The 20447-nt window shown below is 47.0% G+C and overlaps 1 protein-coding gene and 1 long non-coding RNA gene across 6 annotated transcripts in view; both read right to left on the bottom strand.

Moving 5' to 3' along the window:
* LOC116824038 (uncharacterized) overlaps nt 1-20447 on the bottom strand; it is a 141671-nt gene that overhangs the window by 13044 nt on the left and 108180 nt on the right. The gene's annotated exons all lie outside the window — the stretch shown is intronic.
* Nucleotides 3557-20447, bottom strand: part of BCO2 (beta-carotene oxygenase 2) — an 86682-nt gene continuing 69791 nt past the window's right edge. For all 5 annotated transcript variants that reach the window (XM_075073600.1, XM_075073599.1, XM_075073601.1 and 2 more), the window contains 8 exons: nt 18129-18231; nt 12147-12275; nt 11797-11957; nt 10940-11107; nt 10134-10271; nt 9021-9203; nt 5381-5491; nt 3557-4967 (listed from right to left, as the gene is read on the bottom strand). In XM_075073600.1, coding sequence (XP_074929701.1) covers nt 4854-4967; nt 5381-5491; nt 9021-9203; nt 10134-10271; nt 10940-11107; nt 11797-11957; nt 12147-12275; nt 18129-18231 — 1107 coding nt within the window. In that variant the 3' untranslated portion in view covers nt 3557-4853. The remainder of the gene's footprint in view (nt 4968-5380; nt 5492-9020; nt 9204-10133; nt 10272-10939; nt 11108-11796; nt 11958-12146; nt 12276-18128; nt 18232-20447) is intronic.

Below are 20447 nucleotides of genomic sequence, written 5' to 3'. Positions count from 1 at the left end.
AAACATAAACAACCAAGCTAATTGCTGACACTAAATCATCCCCTACTCCCCGCTGAGGGGCGGAGAGGCAAAGGACCAGGGTAACTGTGTACCAGCAGGACACTCACCTCTTGAGTGCCTCCTGATGCTGCTGTGCAGTACACCTTTTCCCACTCCTGACACCTCCTGTAGGTTGTTGACTTCACTTGGCAGGTCTTCACTGGCTAGGCCCTCAAACTGGGTCACACAGTCAAAATGAGCCCTTTCTGGGGTAGCAAAGAGTCCAACAAAACTGTCTGTCTGCCCTCACCCAGGTCTTCACTCAGCCCCTGCTCTGGGCCCTTTAAATTCAGCCCTTTGCTTGGGCTTCCAAGCAAGCCTTGTCCCATTATCAGGGCTTACACCACTTCACCAGTGGGGGTGCCCCACATCCATCCCCTGCTCCAGGTTCTGACCCAGGGACCCTATGAACAGCAGCCATGCTCTGCTCACTTTGATTCATTGCTGCTACTTCCCTGGACCTTTTCCCACCTGGCCTCTGTATCTTCACTCCTTGCTTCAGCTCTCAGGGCCTTCCCCCCAGCTTAAGCCAGTTCAGCCAGAACCAACTCTGTTCACCCCTCAAGCGCCTGTGGCCAGAGAGAAGCTCCCAGACCCATCCCTCTGGTTCCCCCAGCCATGGACTGAGCAGCCTGGGCCCTGCAGCTCCTTTTATCTGGGCCAGTGGAGCTCTGATTCGCTGCCTGCCCTGAGGCTTCTCTAGGCAGGCCCAAAGGACCTACCTTCTCTGCTGCTTTCCTGGGGCAGGGTGTAGTAGGACCCTGGGGCCTCCGGCAGGGGGCCAGGAATGGCCAGGTCTACCCTATCACCAGAAGGAATACTGATAACAACATTGTGTGAATAAACAGCCTGTGCAGACCACCATCATGGTGTCTCCTTCAGCTGCTGGCTCTAAGGAACTGAGTACATATAGTGACCATCACAGAGCAGGGCTGCAGCTGGTGGACTCCCTGGGGGAGAGGCGTCAACAGAAGGAGTTATTAGAGTAAGATACAGTGTGCACAGAGCACAGTCAGGTGAAGCTGCAGTTCAGTGGCAACATGAACTTGCGCTACTGCTGGGGAGAGCAGGGCCCAGACACTGTTAGCTGGAGGCAATAGCACTGAGCTTGCAAGAGTTAGGAATCAGAGCCTGGCACAGTGTAGTGCACCATCTGCAATGCCTGAGAACTAGCTGAGAAATAATGTCTCCATGAAGGGAGCAGGCTAAGGACTTGCAGGGGCTAGTAAACAAGATTGTGTAGGCTGATTTTGCCTGCAACCCAGGCAGCCAACAAGACTAGCTGCTCAAAAGGTAGAGAAATATGCCAGGTTCAGATGCAAGCACTGATCGTCGGAGCAAGAGCTGAGAGAGTGCAGAATCAGTCAACGCTACGCTACTGCTGATGAAGCAATTCATGGTGTCAGACGCCATCAGGTGGTCGAGACATCTGCATAGAACACATCACTGGACATCAGCAATACCAGGAGGGATGAGCTGGGAGTGCCGATGAGAAGCGCAGTCAGGAAAGTAGCTGAAATACTTTCCTCATGGACTGTATTTTCTAAATGGACAAACTACTTAATTCTCAATTACTGAGGGACAATCTCCCTCAAACAAATTCTGTACAATTCCTCATGAGTGATGTACCCGAGTATTCAGATTCTAATATCTAAACTGAATTGTTAAATCTATTCACCTAAATGTAGGTTATTGCTGACTATGTACTATGAAATGACTTTACCAACAAACTTTGTATTTGTGGATAATGTAAGCACTATACCCAGATGTACAGACACTCTTTTCTCAACCTATCTATTATATAATTTTTTTAACATTAGCTTTAATAAAATGTTTCAATCACCTGCCTTCTTCTCTAGGGGATAGAAGCTTGACACTCACTGTATGTGGAACCAGACTTTGTTACAACTATGGATCTGGATCCAATCTCCTCTATATGACCTACCAGCCTACGTGCCTTTAACATGTGCATCTGACACTTGAACAAAGGAGGATGAGAGATGAGAAAATTCTTAAGATCTCATAGCAGCCCTTTGCTAGTGTTTTGTCCAGTCTCATTTCTCAGCCACTAGAGTTTTGCACCAGGAAAAGCTCCCAGGGGAAATGGTGACAGGACTCAGTTTTCCTTTGCTTTATTTCATCTATTGCTCCTAGTTATTCCCCCTTGTATCTCTGGTCTGATCTAATTCCTCACCCTCCCTCCCTGCTAAGAGCAGTAGAAGGTTATGTCCCCCTGCAGTTAGTATTTAGCCCCTGCTCTATTGATTGAACTCTTTCCTTATAGCCAACCTCTCTGGCCCCTGAACCACTTTCATTGCTATTCCCTTAGCTCTCCCCCACTCTACGGCTACCTTTCTGGTAATGGGATGGCCAGAACTAAACAGGATATATTTCAGGTGTGATGATAGCAGTGTATTGTAAAGAGGGGCACTGTCCTTCCAACCCCCACTCAGAATCTCTCTGCCAGGGAAGACGTCTGCAAAAGAGACCAAACTCATGTCATTAGCTGCCTGCTTTGCAGGCTGCAAGCATCTTTCTCCCGCCCACATACAGACACATCTTGGACTGCTTCAGTATCCTTGCTCCCAGATTTCTCCTTCCCATTAAGCAACTAGGGGTTGGGTTACTTGTCCACAAATGTGTTAGCCTAAGTTGAATCTTATTTTGTTTCCCGCCCCTAGAGCCTTTGGATTTCTCAGCCCTCCCTGGCGTTTGTCTCCCCTCACCATTTAGTGTTACCTGCTGGATTCATTGTTAGCCCCGGGCTAAGGGGCTGGATTGACATGGCCTGTCCCTGCTCCAAGGATCTCTGGCACAAGGACATGGGCGATGTCAGCTTCCTCCAGTCACAGCTGCTTTCCCTTATCCTGGAGGCCCCTACACTAATTCCATCCGTGTGGCCCATTCATTTGTGGGTGCTATTTGTAGTAGTTGAGATGGCTCTGAGGGCCCAAGCTAAGGCCTGGTTTAATTTAAAGGGCTGGATTAGAGTGTTTGCAAGGAGAGAGGGCATTGCCTAAGAAATACTCTCCCCCGGCTTTGCCACAACCCTAGTTTCAAGTTCATTTCTCCTCCTTGGCTTTCTCTGGGGCATGGGGGGAGATGAGTAGCAGGATCAGCCTCGGGATAGAGCTTGTTATTTTGGTAGAGCTGCATCTGAATTGCTGTGCTAATTCGGTAATCTGTTTATTTGGCCTACATGCTGCTTTGGAGCTAGGTACACAGCAGAGCAGGCTAGCTTGTGTGTAGTGAACTCCAGCCGCCAAAGTCCAGGGGCAGACGCTAGGCTCTTCATTCAGGCAAGGGGGGTAGTGTAGTATTTCTGAAGCAATACATGCCCAGGGTACTGGATTTCTGCCCCTTGCACCTGCATCAGCATGAACAACTGTAGAGATGTCTGGGTGGGGCCCTCTATGTTATGGAGGTCTCAGAAAAGATGATTGTAATGGTCCCTTCTGACTTTTAAAATGTATGACCCGAGAAGTCCCTGAGCAAGAAGTGGAGCCCATTCCCCAGGTACCAGTCAAGGTGAGCAGTTTTTTAATAGTACAGCCAGACAGATAAGCTGCTTTATGTGGCCTCCACAACCAACCAACCAACCTGTTCCCTCTTCACCCATCCCACCACAACTGAAGCATCTGAACATAAGAGACTTGCCCATCTATCTGAAAGATGAATGAATGACAGTTATATTTGACCGGAGGAAGGTCAATTGATGCAACGCCTTCTAAGTGTGCCTAAGCAGAAAAATAAAAATAGCTGTGTTTGTCACCTGCTGGTTTCACTGTAGATTGTCAGGGGCATAACGGGGGTGTGACAGGGATATGTTTGACCCATGCTGATTTCACAACAGGATGTGGTGTGGGGGCATATTTGATTCTTGCTGGTTTCACTGGGGTGGGGGCATGGCAGGGGCATTTGACTCATGCTGGTTGCACTGGGGGGTGTAGCAGGAGTATGTCAGAGGCATGTTTGATCCACGCTGGTTTCACTGGGGGACATGACAGGAAGGTGTCAGGGGCATGTTTGACTCACAGTAGTTTTGCTGTGGGTATATGTCAAGGTGTGTTTGCTCCATGCTGGTTTCACTAGGGGGCGTGACAGGGACACAACAGAGGGGTGTTTGACCCACACTGGTTTCACTAGGGGTGCGTGGCAATGGCATGGTTTAACATATGCAGCGTTTCAATGGCAGCACGGAGGAAGGTGTCATTCTTTTTCTTTGAGTTGTGATGTTTGCACAAACTGGAACTGACCTTTTCCAGCTGCCAAGTGGGGCAGCACCGTCTCTGCTCTTCCTGGCTGAGTTGAGACAGTTTCCTAAAGAAGGAGTGGCACACCTGGGACTTGGAAGAGGCAATTTTCTCTCCTTCCCTTGATCCTGTCTCGCCTTTCACTTTGTGCACTACAGCCAAAGCCACCATTCTGAGCAGAGCTGCTGACTGGCTCCCGCTCAGAGCACATTGGTGCTGGGAAGAAGTGGGCTCTCTTGGCACCTGCTGCCTCCCTTGCCTGCCCAGCTCATGGCAGCCTGGGGGTTACAGCAGAGCAGGACAGTAGAGTGAGCCAAGGCAATGGGCTCTTCTGGAGAAGGTGCTATCGCCTTGCGCAGTATTAGCTTCAGATCCATTCACTACATATTAATAATAATGCAGGAGCAGAGAACAGGCTTGGTGGCTACAGAGGCAGTTCCTTCACCAAAGGCACAATGCAAGAGCGAAAGGAAAGGAAAAGCAGAGATTCACATTTGGCTTCACCTAGCCCTGAACTCCAAGAGGGCAGAAGCTTCTTGTACAAGGTAGCAGGCTTCTCCATTAATGTGGGACAAAGATGCCATGGAATCCATAAGGCATTAGCACTGAGACTTCTGCGCGGCCCAGTTCGCTGAAGGTCTCTGCATCCAGGACAAGTAGGAAAGTGTTTTGGTTCTACAGAATGAAAGACAGCAAGAGGAATGGCAGTGCTGGGTTCCACTATGCCTTCCCATCCCCAACACATCTCCTACTCCACAAGGAAGAGTCTGTTTGCACAGCAAGAAGCTCAAACCTGTTCCCAAGAAAGTGAGCTAGAACCAGTGCTACCCAGACATACCCTCAAAGCAGCTTTGACCCTGGAAACTAGGCTGCTATTAGGAATCTGATGCTCTGATGCGATCGACAATTGCTGAGGATGTAGTGACTGCAAATAAACTCAGCAGTACAAGGACTGGAAAGCAGATGAGCATGGGGAATGAAGTGTTAGGACTACCCTCTACAGGGCACCAAATCCAATTCTATGATTTAAAAACCACCATATAAATACAACAGTTTCTTGCTACTTGTGAAACGTGAGAATGAATTACCTGCAAGGGTGTGACCACTACAGACAGAATGACTCCACTGTCTTCTGCAGTGGCTTTAGGCACTGGCACAAACACAGGCTCCGAAGGATAGAACCCATCCTCTTGCCAAATCTAGCAGGCAAAAAAAAAAAAAAAAAAAGACAGAAGAGATGCACTTTATTATGATTTAGGTACTACTGATATCCAGAGACCCGAGTCAGGATCAAGGCCCATTTTTATTGTCCAGAAATGCAGAGACACCTTGTGCCCTGAAGAACTTACAATCTAAGGCCCTGATCCTGCAACTAGCTCCATACAGCTGGACCTACTGAAGTCAGTAAAGCTCCATTCAGGCACATCTCTGTGCCTATGATGAACCCCACTGACTTACTGGAGCTGCTTGCACAGAGCTTCCTGCAGGAATGGCTCTAAATTAAGACAAGATGCATCAAGTGGGGATAGCAAACTAGTGGAGGGAATGCGGAAGGGAACAAAGGGGGTGTAGACAGGGCCGGCGCTACAATTTAGGCGGCCTAGGCAATTGCCTAGGGCGCCAGGATTATTCGGGGGGTGGCATTTTGCCAGGAGGGCAGCAGGCAGCTCCAGTTGACCTGCCGCAGGCATGCCTGCGGAGGGTCCGTTGGTCTGTGGCTCTGGTGGAGCTGCCGCAGTCATGCCTGCGGACGGTCAGCTGCTCGCGCGCCTCCGGTGGACCACCCACAGGCATGCCTGCAGCAGCTCCACTGGAGCCGCGGGATCAGCGCGGGGGGCGGTGAAATGGCCGTGTGCCTAGGGCGCGAGAAACCCTAGTGTCGGTCCTGGGTGTAGACCAGCTCTGGGCATAGTGAGATGCCTAATTCACAAATGGATTTTGCTTTGTTTTTAAATGACAGCCTAGCAATAAAGCAGCCCTAGTGTCCCCATCTGACCATCATCCAAGGTGAACAAGAAGTCAAGCATTTCGCATTCTCCCCTCACCTACTGGAGCTAGATAAATCAAGAGCAGGACTGAGACAGACATTATCCCACTGGTAGATAAAGAGAAGATTAGCATTAAAGAGAGGACCACAACCGAGACATTCCCTCCAATCTTTCATAGGCGCAGTGTCACTACTTACCCTAAACAGGAGAGGGTCATTTACTGAATACTAAAGGATTGTGAGAGTTTTCAAAAATGTGAACATTATTATTCATTATTTCTGTTCCGGTAGCACCTCAAGTTCCCAGCTGAGATCAATGCCCCTCATATGAGGCATTGTACAAGCACAATGAGAAACAGGCCCTGCGTCAAAGACAGGCTCAATAGACAAGCTGGGCACAGGGTGGAAACTAAGTCATGAACTGACTTGCCCAAGGTCACACACCAGGTCAATGGTAGAGCCAGCAATAGAACACAGGTCTTCTCTATCCCAGTCCAACGGACTACCCAGCTGCTTCTAACAAACCACCCAGCCACTCCTAACATGGAAACTCTTATGATCTGAAGGAGGATCTTCTGGATTCTAGTTTCTAATCTGATGTTTGCTTTTAAAATAGAATTCTTTATAAATTCAGAAGCAAGCCCAAGCCTCCACTAGGTTTTTCTAGGTCCTGTAAAATTTGCTACAACCATTAAGACATTGCCAGTCCATGCAGTACAGGGAGGGTAACTGAAATTAACTCCTCTGTTTTGATTTCTAAGCAATAACACAAAAGGGACAAAACGTTGGGAAATAAAAAAAAGCAGCAATTAGTAGAGAAATCACCTTTCCTTTTCTGAACGCTGTCAAAAACAGTAAGGAACGTACGAGATGTACTCGCGTGTACTAAAAGATCACGAAGTCATTACAGCTTAACCGTTAGTTGTTAGTGCTCTGGTGGGTACAGCACTGATCTCTTGCCAGCTCTGCCACAGATTTGCTCTATGACTTCAAACAATTCTCTTCACCTCTTGTTCATTCCCCTCCCTTTTTCTGTCTTGTCTATTCATCAGGGCTGGGACTCTCTCAGAGAGAAAGAGAGAGAGAGAGGGTGTGCTTATGTGTACAGTGCTTAGCACAAAAGGATCCTGGTCTCAGTGGGTCCTCTGGAGACCACAGTAATACACATAATTAGTTAATGAACTGTTGTTGCAAAGCCAGGTCGGGCTGAGCCCAACACGGGTTTCTTCCTCCACAAAGAGAGGCTTTTCAAAAACCTGCGATATTTAGAGTTTCCAGAGGCTTTTCCCGGCCAGATTATGACAATTTGGAGAGGGAGCAAATTTTCAGGGAGAAGCCTTGACCATCCCTGTAGCGTTCAATAAAGAACTTGCTCGTGTTTTTAAAGCTTGGGGAAATCTTACTTAAAAAGGGAGACACCGAAAAGGTGTGCTGGGATTTTCAGAGAGGCCTGGAGGAGGAATTAAGGTCCCAGCTGTTAGCGACTGTCAATAGGAGTTGGATGCATAAGGCCTCAGCCTATATTTAAAATTTGTATATATGACAGTCAGAGATGTGAATAACCACAAGCAGCAGCCCAGCAATGCAGACAAAAACCCAGCTATGCTGAGAGAAGAATACTTCTGTCAACGCAGCTAACATCGTTTGGGGAGCTGGTGTTTTTACATCAGCAGAGCTCCTCCTCCTGTGATCATACGCTGCGTCTACACTAGCATAGGCTCTGTAGTGTAGACATAGTCCTAGTCTATAGAAACTTGCAACATAATAACTATTTTGGGTTTAATTCATATCTTTCATCATTTCAATGCCTCTGTAAGAGGACATTCTTATTTCACCATAAACACGCCCTTGTTCTGATTTAGCATAAGGTAATTCATTCCAATTAAAGCTAAATGAAAACAGGGTGAGTTTATTCTAAAATAAGAGCCCACACAGAAATTTGCATTGAATTAAATCTAATTGAGGATTTATTTCAGACAAACCCCAACTCCCTCTGGCCCCTTAGCCTATTAGTGTTGAAAAGGAAATTTAGGTCTGGGGTTTAAACCCACCAAAGCAGGGAAACCCTTGTAGCTGCCACAGACCTATTATGCCATTCAAAGTCCCACAACACAGGCCTAGAGATAAATCTGTCCCAGTGAGGGTCAGTATAAGCTCTGCCTAGTTACATACTGCACATTGATAGGGCAGAACACCCTAGCTTTATGTTCATTGCCCCAGACCCCAAAAGCCTGAATTTCAGGTGCCCTGGAAGTGTCACCTCCACATTATAGGTTTCACTGTATTGTTAGAGTCCCAGAGTTTCAGGCCAGGGAGGCCCACCAGATCAGCTAGTCTGACCTCCTGTATACCACAGGCCACCAGCACCACTTAGCACCTGCGCACAATCTTTTAGTGCACACGTTTCCCATGTTGTGTTCACCGTGATAATGTGGCGGCACACTCTTTAAGATCATCTTGATCCTGTCTCCATACCCAAGCCCTCTTCCCCTGCCCTGGTCTGTCCAGAGACCCAAAGAGATGTCTGCTTCTTGTGTTAAGGTGTCACAATCTTGCAGGGCAGATAATGGAAGTGTGGGCCCAATCCTAGCCCCCCTATTAAATAGATCCCAGTGCTGACAGGTGACAAAGCTGCCTGGGCTGCAGGATGACAGAAAACTCACAACAGCCAGTTCACAGGCTGAGTCATTGAATGGGGACAACTCCAGGGTCTTGAAGACGAAAATCCTGCTTTGTCTCACCTTCATTTTCTTGGTTTCTGTATCCATCTTAATCAGTGAATCCCCCACCAGGTGCCGAAAGCCGCAGCCGTAGAAGAAGCGGTACTTCTTGCTGTTGCACCATGAGTAGTTAATCTGGGGGAACTCCAGGCCCCCTACCTCCTCCAGGTCCTCAGCATGGAGATTTTCATGCATGCACCAGACCTGTGGCAAGCCACAGAGCACAGGGGTGTTACTGAGCCCTGACCTGGGACAGGCGCTTCAACGCCAGACTGGGCTTTTCCACATGCTACCCAGCTATTACAGGGAAGATGAAATGTTTGGCTTTGTTCCCTGGACACCTCTAGCCAGCCCATCTCCGAACCATGCTGGGTCCCTTTTCTACTCCCCCCAAGAAAGAGACTGACAGCATTCTGGGGTTTCAAAAGGGCCCATAAGGCTGAGCTAAGGGGAAAGCCTCCCTAACAGCATCAGCACTCCAGTGCATTGAACCGCACCTTTCAGCTTGCAGGATCCTAAAGCACTTGACAAGCTGATCCAGGGATTGCTCCTCCACCACTGAGATGACTTCACCTCTGGGGCTATGTCTACACTGCATAGTAAGCTCAGGTCTGTGGGACCTGGGCTTGCAGAATTGGTGTGTCCAAGTCTGTGCTTGAGCATCCACACTGCACTGCAAACCCAGGCCCCCCAACGGTGCTAATGTGTCCACACAGCCCTGAATCAGCCCTGCTGCTTCTGGGTGGAACATGGGAACTGATTAACCACACACTGCAGCACTTCACAACGGTTTAGGGAAGGAGGCGAAGAGCAATCTTGTATCCAACTGAAAATGCAGGGTGAATTTTGGGATCAAAAGACAGGATTTGGCCAGTTACACCAGGCTAACACCCCAACTCATGCCAAAAGTGCCACAGGGGCTTTAGTGACCATGTGTAGTCAGGCTCTTGGCTTCACATCTCATCTAAAAGATGGTATCTCCAGCAACACAGTGCCAGGGCTTTGTACTGACTTCCATCCACGTACAGACCAAGCTTGACTCTGCTTAGGTGGCAAGAACTAAAAAGATCACAGCACAAGACAATAGCGGCGCACACAACCTTCAGTGTAGTTATTTATGCCTTTAAGACGTACCGTCCCATCCACCTCTTTCACAGCACTCGCTGACGTATAGGACAACGGGCTGAGGTTCTGCCCCACGGGCACGCTTGAATCCACATTCAGTGGTAGAACAAAGCGGCGGGGGAAAGCTCTGGCTGTCGAGTTATAGATCTGTTAGGAAGACAGGAAGTTACAGGGAGAGAGAGAGAAATGAACAGGCTGGTGAGCTCAGTCCCTGGGGTGGGGCAAACACCTGTTGAGTTCTAGCCCTTTCCCCCATTCCAAGGCTCCCTGCTCTCTGATTATTTGTACTAGCATAGCACCTAGAGACCCCACGCCAAGATCAGGGCCCCATTGTGCCAGGCACCGTACAGACATAGTGAGAAACAGTCCTGCCCGGGAGATCTCACAGTCTATATAGATAAGACACACAAACAACGGGAGGGGAAACCGGCACAGAGCGGGTAGTGCCAAGTTCACTCAGCAGGTCAGTGGCAAAGCCAGGAATAGAAGCTTGGTCTCCTGACTCCCTGTCGACTGTCCCATCCACTCTGCCTCTCCCTCCTGCCTAGCACTTTCTATTCCTTCCTCCTGGCCATTCCCCTGGCCCTTCTTTCCACACCATTCCTTGGATTAATGTCATTGTTACTTAGATACAAGTTTGCAGCTTCTAAAACAACGAAACATTCTCATTTTTCCCACAATAAGAGTCACCCACAAATCAATGAGCCCAACTAACTCCAAGGAGCGTAAAGTTCCCTCTGCATTTCCCAGCCTTCAACTCAGCCAGCATGGGATCAGCAGGTCCCGTACAACAGACACAGAGGCAGGGGCTTTACCTGATCCAGACCTTCCCCAGCTTTGCACAGGTTTTGGAGCTGGTAAATTTGTAGGCTCCCTCCGTCATCCTGGCAGCAGAGGTCAAGGACCACACAGCCCTGATCTTCAAAGGCGTTGATATGATGGAAAGTAGCAAATGGCTTGCTGTAAAACTGCCCCGGAAGCAGCTGCAGTGAGACAAAAGACAGATTTGTTTCCCGCCTCCAGCAATCTCAGCCCCTCCCTGGTCCCTGGAGAGTTCCATTTTCCCTTTCCATTTCTCCAATCACTCTTTTTGCACCAGTTGTCTTAGACCCCAGCAAAACAACAACTTCACAGCCAGTTATAGGAAGAAGCAGATTCAGGCCATCTGGAGCCCAAAGCACACCATGACAAGGGCCCCTCCGATCATGCACCACTCCCCACCTGGAGAGGCAGTGGAAGGGAACCCTTCTCACCCGCCAGAGATGTAGGGGCAGTGGCCACGACACTCACATGGGGCCTCCTGGGGAACTCACACTCCTCACCCTACACCTGGATCCCCATGTCACTTGGCAGGTACATCTCAGCCCTTGTAGCTGCAACTCCAGGACTGCTTCCCAGGAGGCCCTAACTGCCTGTTGCTCTAAGTTCTTTTAAGGGGCAGCAGAGAGATTTCTTGCATTTGCCTCTGCTCCAGCACCTAATAACTTCTCATCTAGGAGGCCTAACCATTCCCTGGTTTTCAAGGCAATACTGCACTGCAGCAGTTCCTGGCCTGACCCATACACCCCAGGTTGCTGCAGCCAAAAGCCAGGGGCAATTCCTGTGTGCGCTGATATTGACTGAACAGGAGAAATCTAGGCCTGCATAACTGCTGGAATGGCAGAAAATTTACCTCTCCCGTGTGCTTATTCACCATGTGGAAGCGGGTTTTGTACTGTGGCTCCCAGTTTATCCCATCAGCAATGGGCTTCCCAAGGAACTTGGATGTGATGACCCGACACAGATTAATCTTGATGGGCTGCTCAATGAAGATCACATAGTTCTCACTCATTCCTGAATGGACAGAGGGGGGAAATCAAAACGTTTTGCTCCAAAAGGCAAATAAGGTGATGAGAACTGCTGGGAGCACGGGTCAGTGAACAACCTGCCTCTGGTACTAGAACCTGGTATGGCAAGTTGTCACTTGTAGGCTGTGCTGGATCTGCATACAGAAGGCCTACCAGAGGATGGGAGGCACCTCACCAAAGCTGTGATAGTAGGAGGGTTTCATCTTCTCAGCTGGAGCGATGGAGCACAAAACTTTTGCTCCCTGCAACGTGTCATCGCGGTTTGACTTCTGCGGAGGAATCCGAATAATGTTATAGCTGGAACCTGGAAAGGAGAAAGCATGTCCATCAGCCTGGAGACCCAGGATTGACAAAGTCAGCACTTTCAGGAAAGGCACCAAACAGGTTTGTCCATTAGCCCTCTCCATGTTCAGAGTCTTAATGGCTCAGTCTTCAGATATAAGACATGCCAGATGAGATTTTCAAAGCCAACTGGGGGATTTAACCACACAATTCCCACTAGAATAAATCCCCCAGCCAGCTTTAAATATTTCAGCCACCCACCCCTGAATCCCATCAGGTGCTGACACTAAATCCCAGCTAATGAGCTCTTAAATCTTTAGCCAGATTCATCCAGCACTACAAATCTCCACTTCCTGTGGGGCCCACACTCATGCCTTCTTTCAAACAAGGTCTTCTTAATTCTTTTATTTATTGGGCACAAGGCAAGGAAAGCTCCACCCTAGCCATATGCTCAAGTTCTCCCAAACTCACTCCTTCTGTCACAGTATACAGGCTGGCCAGAGCACTTCAGTTTGACATCAGCACAGTGTGGCAATTCTTTGATTGTCCCAGGATGACACCATGTTGACAAATACATTTTATGAACAGAAACTGCAGTGTTAATGCCTGACCATACCCTGACACATGCTGAAATTCTGAAGATACAGATTCAGGACAGCAGAACCCAAACGCTCCCCCACTTCTCCTATGCACCTGCCAGGGGTGCCATTTCAGATTTTGGTGAAGGGGGAGACTTTAACGGGGATTCCAGGGACTACTTTGGCACCTGAAAACTCTAGGGTTTTTTTGTTGATAACAACTTAGACATTAGCTGATAGGATCACTGTATCTAATTCCTATATAAAAAAGAGGATTAAATAAATATTAGACCTGTTCAGCTCTAATACTAATATGTTTTCACATCTTGTGTCAAGTCACTTAAGGGACACCCAGGGTAGGTTTAAAATTGTGATGTAAATTTTTTATTACTAACCCTTGAATACAACAATTGAAACAATGGTAGAAAAATCTAGATTACTTTCTACCACTATTTTGCTGTTCATCAAGCTTGGAATAGATCATTCAACATTGGAAACATCTTACTAGGGCAAGGCCCCATGAGTTTATACTGCACTTGCCTGAGGCTCTAGGGGTGTTACCTCACTAAAAATAATGGACTAGAAACTAACCTTAAACAGGAGTGAAACTGACACTTTCCAGTTACTTTCACAGTAGTGCCAATCCCAAATGTTCAAAAATCATGAATCAGGATCACCAAAAATCATGATATTGTCTTTAAAATCATGAGATTATGTAAACATAGTAGATTTGGTGTTCTTTTTATTTGCCTTCTGCTTTTTGAGCCTTCAGGGTGCACTGGAGTCACATTTTGAATCTTTCTCCATAGCCACAAGGGCTAGAAACTTCATTTTTCTTTAAGAATGAAGGCTGAAATCTTCACATATCCACTTGACTCCAGGAGCTGGGGCTTTAAGGAAAATATCATCATGAGACTAATGACAAAATCATGAGAATTGGCAACACTGCTTTTACTTCTGTTTAAAATCTAGTTACTTTCCAGAAGGCTCTTGAACACAACACTCACAGGAGAATATTTAAAACCAAACACCAAGAAAATTCTATATTTTAAAGTTGAGGAAAAAAATAGACTTCTGAGGTACATCAGACCCACTGCAGGCAGGAAAGGAAAATAAACAGGCACAATTTTTTTAGAAAGAAAATTGGAGAGTCAAATCTTCTACTCCTTAATCTACTAAAACTTTTATTGCCATCAGTGCCTCCACTCACAGATATTAACATGTGCTTAATAACTATACACTTCATATTTAAATATCTGAGCCATCTTATCCAGCACTACACATTTTATACACCTTGATTCAGGGAATACATTTTCTGGCTTATTCTGAACAGTGCTGAGCACACAGATGGTGCCTGGTGAATAATACAAATCATGACAGTAATTGTCAACTTTATGGGCTCTGTGGATGCAATTTCAGTTCTTTGTTCTGGAATTGGCCTGGTTACAGCTGAAACCCTAAGAATTTGAGGCATAAATATATCTGATACTTATACGACGCTTTCTGATTCCTTCCTTTTCAGAACAAAAAAATGACAAAACAAAATGGTTTTCAGTTAAAATATAAAATTGCACAGCAGCCAGTGCTCTATAACCCAGCATGGGGCAGAACCTGACACCCCTTTGGAGTTAAGTGATCTCCTCTCATCTGACTCTCATTCTCCAGCCTTCCTGACTTCTGTGCTGCTTTTCATGCTGTCCACCATGACATCTATCTTGGAACCATTTGCTGGCATTTCCGAGACCTGGCTGTCTTGGTTTTGCTCCCATCTATCAGAGTCCTCTTATTTTGCAGCATGCAGCAGAGAGGTTAATGTAATCTGGTCTTCTGGATAGGGAGCTAGCCCTGAAAGACCTGGGTTGTACTCCCCCATGGACTTTCTGTATGACCTCAGGCCAGTGCCTTAGGGACAGAGTTTCAAAGGTTTTTAGGCACCAAAGATGCAGCTAGGTTTACGAAGGACCTAACCTTCTAGGCGCTTTTGAAAATCCCACTAGTTCCCTAAAGACCTTTGAAAATCTGGCTTTCAGTCTCTCTGTGCCTCAGTGCCCCATCTGTTTACAATGGGGATAGCAGCCCCGCTCCACCTCACCACTATGAGGAGAAATAAATTAGACCTTGTCAGGCGCTCAGATACTGTGGTGATGAGGCCACATAAGTACCACAGGGTAGAGTGGGAACTTCTCTATATCACTGCTATCCCTGCCCCTGGTTTTGACCTCTTGTCACCTATGCCCCCAAATCTCACCCTTTTTTCATGTTCTCTGTGTATATATATCTTCCTACTTTATTTTCCACTGAATGCATCCGATGAAGTGGGTTTTCGCTCACGAAAGCTTATGCTCAAATAATTTTGCTAGTCTCTAAGGTGCCACAAGTACTCCTCGTTCCTTTTCTGAATGTAACCTTGGCTCAGAGGGCTCGACTGCACTGTTTCTGAGTCCCCTGCGTTCCCTCTAAAACAACTCCATCACCACACCCTTCCTGTTTTACAGGCTAGACTTCCAGATCCTTAATTTAATCACCAGCCCTTTCTTGTCTCTTATCTGTTTGTAAGCAAAATACTAACTCCCTTCCCCAGGGGCACCTCTCCTCTGCAAAACTTACAGTTCACAATAATTCTATGCTGGAGTTAAGAGCTCCACCTGGGAGCTCCCACTTGGTCCTCAGCTCCACCGGCTTAAACCACAGCACAACCTCTCTGTTAAAGAACATGTACCGCACTGCAGCCATCTTGCTGAAGATCTTGAAAGGGTGACCACTGAGCACCAGCGCTTGATGATGATTCTGTCTGGACCCACTGAGAGCAGAAAGCCTGTGGCGATGAGGTCGTGCATGCCATTACTCCTTTGTTTAAACAGTAGCACCGAGGCGGAGGGGTGGGAAGGAAAGTGATGGGAACATAAACAGTCACCACCAGGGCTGCATCAGGCCGCAGGAAACGCTCCAACTTGTGCTTATCAGCTGAGCTATGCTGGGAGTATAGAGGGAAGGCGCGGAAGCGCCTGAACCCACAGTGGAAGATCAACTCCTCCTTGGCTTTCACTGTCTCACTGTTATCCAGGTGCCGCCTCACTACAAAGTTCAGAACAGACATCTTTTGCTCATGGGGAAGCAGTGAGAATAGGGCCAGAGGCAGCCCCTGCCTGAAACTCTCCATCAATGAGATAGGAACACTACAGATGTGAAATGTAACGTACCAGCCAACCGGGGCCCCTTCAGTTTCCTCTTTCCCACACCTCCTGTATGAAACTCAGGGAGGGGCTCCCCCCACACACACACACTCCCCATCCTCACTAATTGGTGCCCCAGCACCTGCCCCCATACTGAAATCTACCCACTGCTTCCAGCCCCAGAAGAGGGGCCCCATCAGATTCCTTCATCATACATTACATCAGCAATTTCTTCTGACTTGTTCCAAGTTTCACTAGTGGCCATTTTCACATAGTTCTTGTCACGCTCTGTTGTTTTCTCTGCCTCATTAAGAAAGTTGGAGCCACAGCACCAGCTAAGCTCAGCAAATAACAAAGAGTCAGTTTCCTTACAACAGGGTCTCAGTCAGAGGAACTGGAATGAAACCTAAGCGTCTGTACTAAGCTCATTGTCAAAACATCTGAGCACCCACAGCAATGGAATGAGGACGCAAACCAGCTCACAGCTCCTATGTCAAAAGGAGAAACTAGAATTCTGATCCCAGATGAAATTTTAAGATCCCTGTCTACTGAATCTGATCCCCGCCCAAGGAGGATTGATGGCTTAGTAACTCAACCCCAGAGATGTGCTGTGCATGACCCTGTGGGGGAATTTGAAGCTAAATGCTGCTGAAGCACAAAGGAATTAGCACAGCAAGAATGAAAGAACAGCAAAGCCAGGGAATTGTTTGGTGAATTGGTGCAAGCCAGCAGCGTCAGCTCCAACAACATAGGGAATTAGCTGCTTTCTGAAGGCTGAGGCACATTGAGGAGGAATGTCTTTATGGAAAAAGAAATTTAAAGTTGGTTTTGAGGATCCACTCAAATAGGATTATAGTTTTGCAACAATATCATCCTAGTATTGGGAAATCTGCTACAGAAGCTGATCCCATCCTAATCCCTGCCTGCAGGTAGAACAAAGGATGGGGAACAATCCTGGCACAAGGGAATATGGACTCATAGGTTTTCTCCCGCCACACTCTCCCATCTTTAGAAATTGCCACACTGGATCACGCAAGTGGTCTGTCTAGTCCACTATTCCAGTGGCCAGTACTGGCTGTTTCAAAGGAAGATTCAGGAAACTCTGGAGTTTGGGGACAAACTGCCACCAGGGAGACTTCTTTCTGTCCCCTAGTAGTCGGAGGTTGGCTCATGCCCTGAAATATTGGGGTTTATCTCCCACCCAGAGCTCTTGGTTACTTTAATCCTGGCTATTCTAAATCTTCTTGTTATCCATAGAAATGTCCTGTCCTGTTCTGAATCCTGCTAAGCTTTTAGCCACATAGACATCTTCTGGCAAGGAGTATCACAGGCTAAATGGACATTATTTAAAAAAGTATTAACCCAACTGTGCCAGCGTTTAGTCCTTTCAATAAACATCTTTATTGGTTTCTGACAGCTGTCCTACATCAGTTTCACACTGTTGCATAACTGGGAACTACAGAGAGAGTAGCTACAGAGCTGCAGATTTGGGGGTGACACTAGAATGTGCAAAATTTGGCACAACTGGGAATAACTAGCAAGGAGTAGGGATTTCCCTATGGCGTTCAAAAAGGGTCAAAGCACTCACTTTACCACAGCTACTGCCCTGAATTATAATTTTTCTGTTCCCATAAGGAACGCTTTAAGGCCCTAATCCAAACCCATTTAAGTCAACAGAAAAAGTCTCACTGATTTCAAAAGGCCTTGGATTCAGCCCTGACACTTTATGTAACTTCCTTAAAAAGCAACTTCTCTCTGCCAAACTGATCCACATGTGTGCATGATACATCTCATCCCTACCCAGGGCAGTGCCCTGCGCTTCTTCCCTACCGCTCACAGAAAGGTCTGTGCTCATTGGGATGAGGCAGCCACCCAAAGCACATTAACTAAAGAGGCCAAACATTAAGAGAACAAATGTCATGGTGAGATTGATGGGAGCCAATTTAAGACTGATCCTTCTTTGCTGTCATCGTGTCCCCAGAGAAAAAGCAGCTTCCTCACTTTGTCAGACTCCATCAAAACCCCTCCTTATAGAAGCAGCATGTAGTCTCCCTAGCCTCGCTGCAGGACTGTCATACCTCACCTCACCCTGCTTCTCAGAGCAGTTACCCTGACTAGCCTCACCATGTTTCCCATAAGAGTTGCCCATGTTGTATGCTGTCCCATCAGGTTCATAATGTGGATGGGCTGTTGCTCCATTCACCACAACGAATTTGCTCCAGTCCACCTGAAAATTCAAAGATTTTAAGAGTCAGAGCAGTAATCACTTCCAAACAGCAGCCATAAGCCAAAGTCACATCCTCACATTCCTTCTAAATTATACCAAACCAATATAACATCAAGTTGTTAAGAAGGTGCCCCTCCTAACAGTACAGATAAGCAAGGGAATCTCAGGGTGCTTAGCCTGGCAAGCCGTGTGCCAAAGTTTGCCAACCTCTGCCTTAGCCTCTCAGTTCCCCATCTGTAAATTGAAGATAAAAGCACTCACAGGGGTGATGTGAGGATTAAACTTTAACAAATGTGGGGTGCATCAATACCCCAGTAATGGGGTCATATAAGTACCAAAGCTAGAGATAACCCCATTGTGCTAGGTGTGTCAAGGCATGCAATTAGCAGTCTCTGTTCCAAATCTATCAGTTCTATTCCAAGCAGATAGAGACATTTGGTAACTGGTGTGTTTTCTTCAAACACCAACACAGGCTATACAAAGATACAACGGAGTTTAATATCATTATCTACAACTAGAGATTTTCTGGGTAGCTAATGTTGTACCAAAGGTCCCATGCATAGCTTCATTATAACCCTATCTTCATGTGCTCATAAGTGTTCAGAATTCTCCTTTGTGGCTACAACTGCCTATGCTTAGACTTAGTCAAAAGGTGAGTCTCTTAGGGAGAAAGTTTGATGGAAATCACTTCAGGCACTGAAATGTCCAAGCGTGAAAAATACACTTCTCAGCCAAGATTTTCAAAAGTGACTAATGATTTTTGGCTTCCCAACATGAGACACCTTAAAGGGCCCAGATTTTCAGAAAATGTTGAGTACTCATCCTTGAGTGTCTTGAATTAGGCACTCAAAAATTCAGAGCCCCAACTTAATAGCCACTTTTGAAAATATTAGTCCACCTCTCTAATGGCTGATGAGAATTCTTATGTATAGGTGTCTCCACTTGGTTGAACTTTACCACTGAAATCACTCATATGGCATCTCTTAAATGGGTAATAGTTCCTGGCAAGGTTTGAAATAGGTATTATGCAACCCCCAAAACCAACTTTGTTGGACACATGCAGCACAAAATAGCTGCTAAGCTTAGAATTTCCATATGGCTTGCAACTATGGAAGACAGTGAATACACCAGAGCTCTAACAGTGTTGGGTAGGCGTGACTTTGTGCTGCTGTTTCACCACAAAGCAAAGTTGCCTAGCTCCCAGCTTTGTACAGCTGTAAACTGTCCCAGTAAAAGCAGCATCAGTTTTTAATATATTTCTCCTGTTCTCTTCATTCCTTGTGTTTTCCCCCTCTTTTCTATTTTCTCAAAAAGATTATGAAATTAACTTGCCAACTAAATCTTATATGAATGGAGCTTTAATGTTAGAAGTGTAGGCCATGATTCTGCAAGCTGTTTCAGGCAGGCAGATCTCTGCATTCTTGCAGAGCCCCCTGGAACTAATGCAGCTGTGCACAGAGCAACTTGCAAGATCAGGGCTTTAACCTGATGTGTATGCCACAAGACAGCAGACAGCTTAATCTGAAATGCAACAGCACATTCGGTGATAGGCAGTTGAACTGCGTGTAGGCTAGTGCGCAGGATGAACACAATGGGGAAGTGAGATTTGCCAAGAATTCAAGGAGGGTGCCGGGGTAGGGCTGGCTTGCAGTTGGGACTGGTTGAAGGAGATGAAGGCAGCAGATTGGGTGGGACCATCGGGTAGGGCAGAGCATAGACAGGAGTGGAGTTCTGTAAGACTATTAACATCTATAATAACCTTGATGTTACATGGGTATATATTTTTGCATTTCCGTACACTGGAATCGCCAGACAAGACCAGATCCCTGCACTTCATGGACAGTAACCAAGTTGCGAGGGACCCTGCTTTACCCTTGGTTGAAAACATAACTGACCCTGCCTGCTGCCAATGGCTGTGACTGGACCTCAAGCATGGCATCTCCTTTACTATTCACCTCGATCCTGCAACGCCCTCCAGCACATGTACCACAGAGGAACCTTTAAGGCTATGGGGTGACTGGCAGTGACTGCAGATTTCCTGGCAATTCCAGTATCTGCCATAGAGAAGTCATTTTTGCCAGGAGAGAGAGGTACAGAGGATCTCAACAACAGTGCAGGTTGGACACAAAGACCAAGAGAGTCTTTGGGAATTGTCCCCACTAGCTGCCAAGGCCATCCTGGGAAGAGTGTGACATGATTCCCCCACGCCAGGTGCT

The sequence above is a fragment of the Chelonoidis abingdonii genome, chromosome 18 (assembly GCF_003597395.2).
Source record: "Chelonoidis abingdonii isolate Lonesome George chromosome 18, CheloAbing_2.0, whole genome shotgun sequence".
Classification (NCBI taxonomy): Eukaryota; Metazoa; Chordata; order Testudines; family Testudinidae; genus Chelonoidis; species Chelonoidis abingdonii.
The sequence above is the reverse complement of the archived record's forward strand: the minus strand, read 5'-3'. Positions and strand labels throughout refer to the sequence as shown.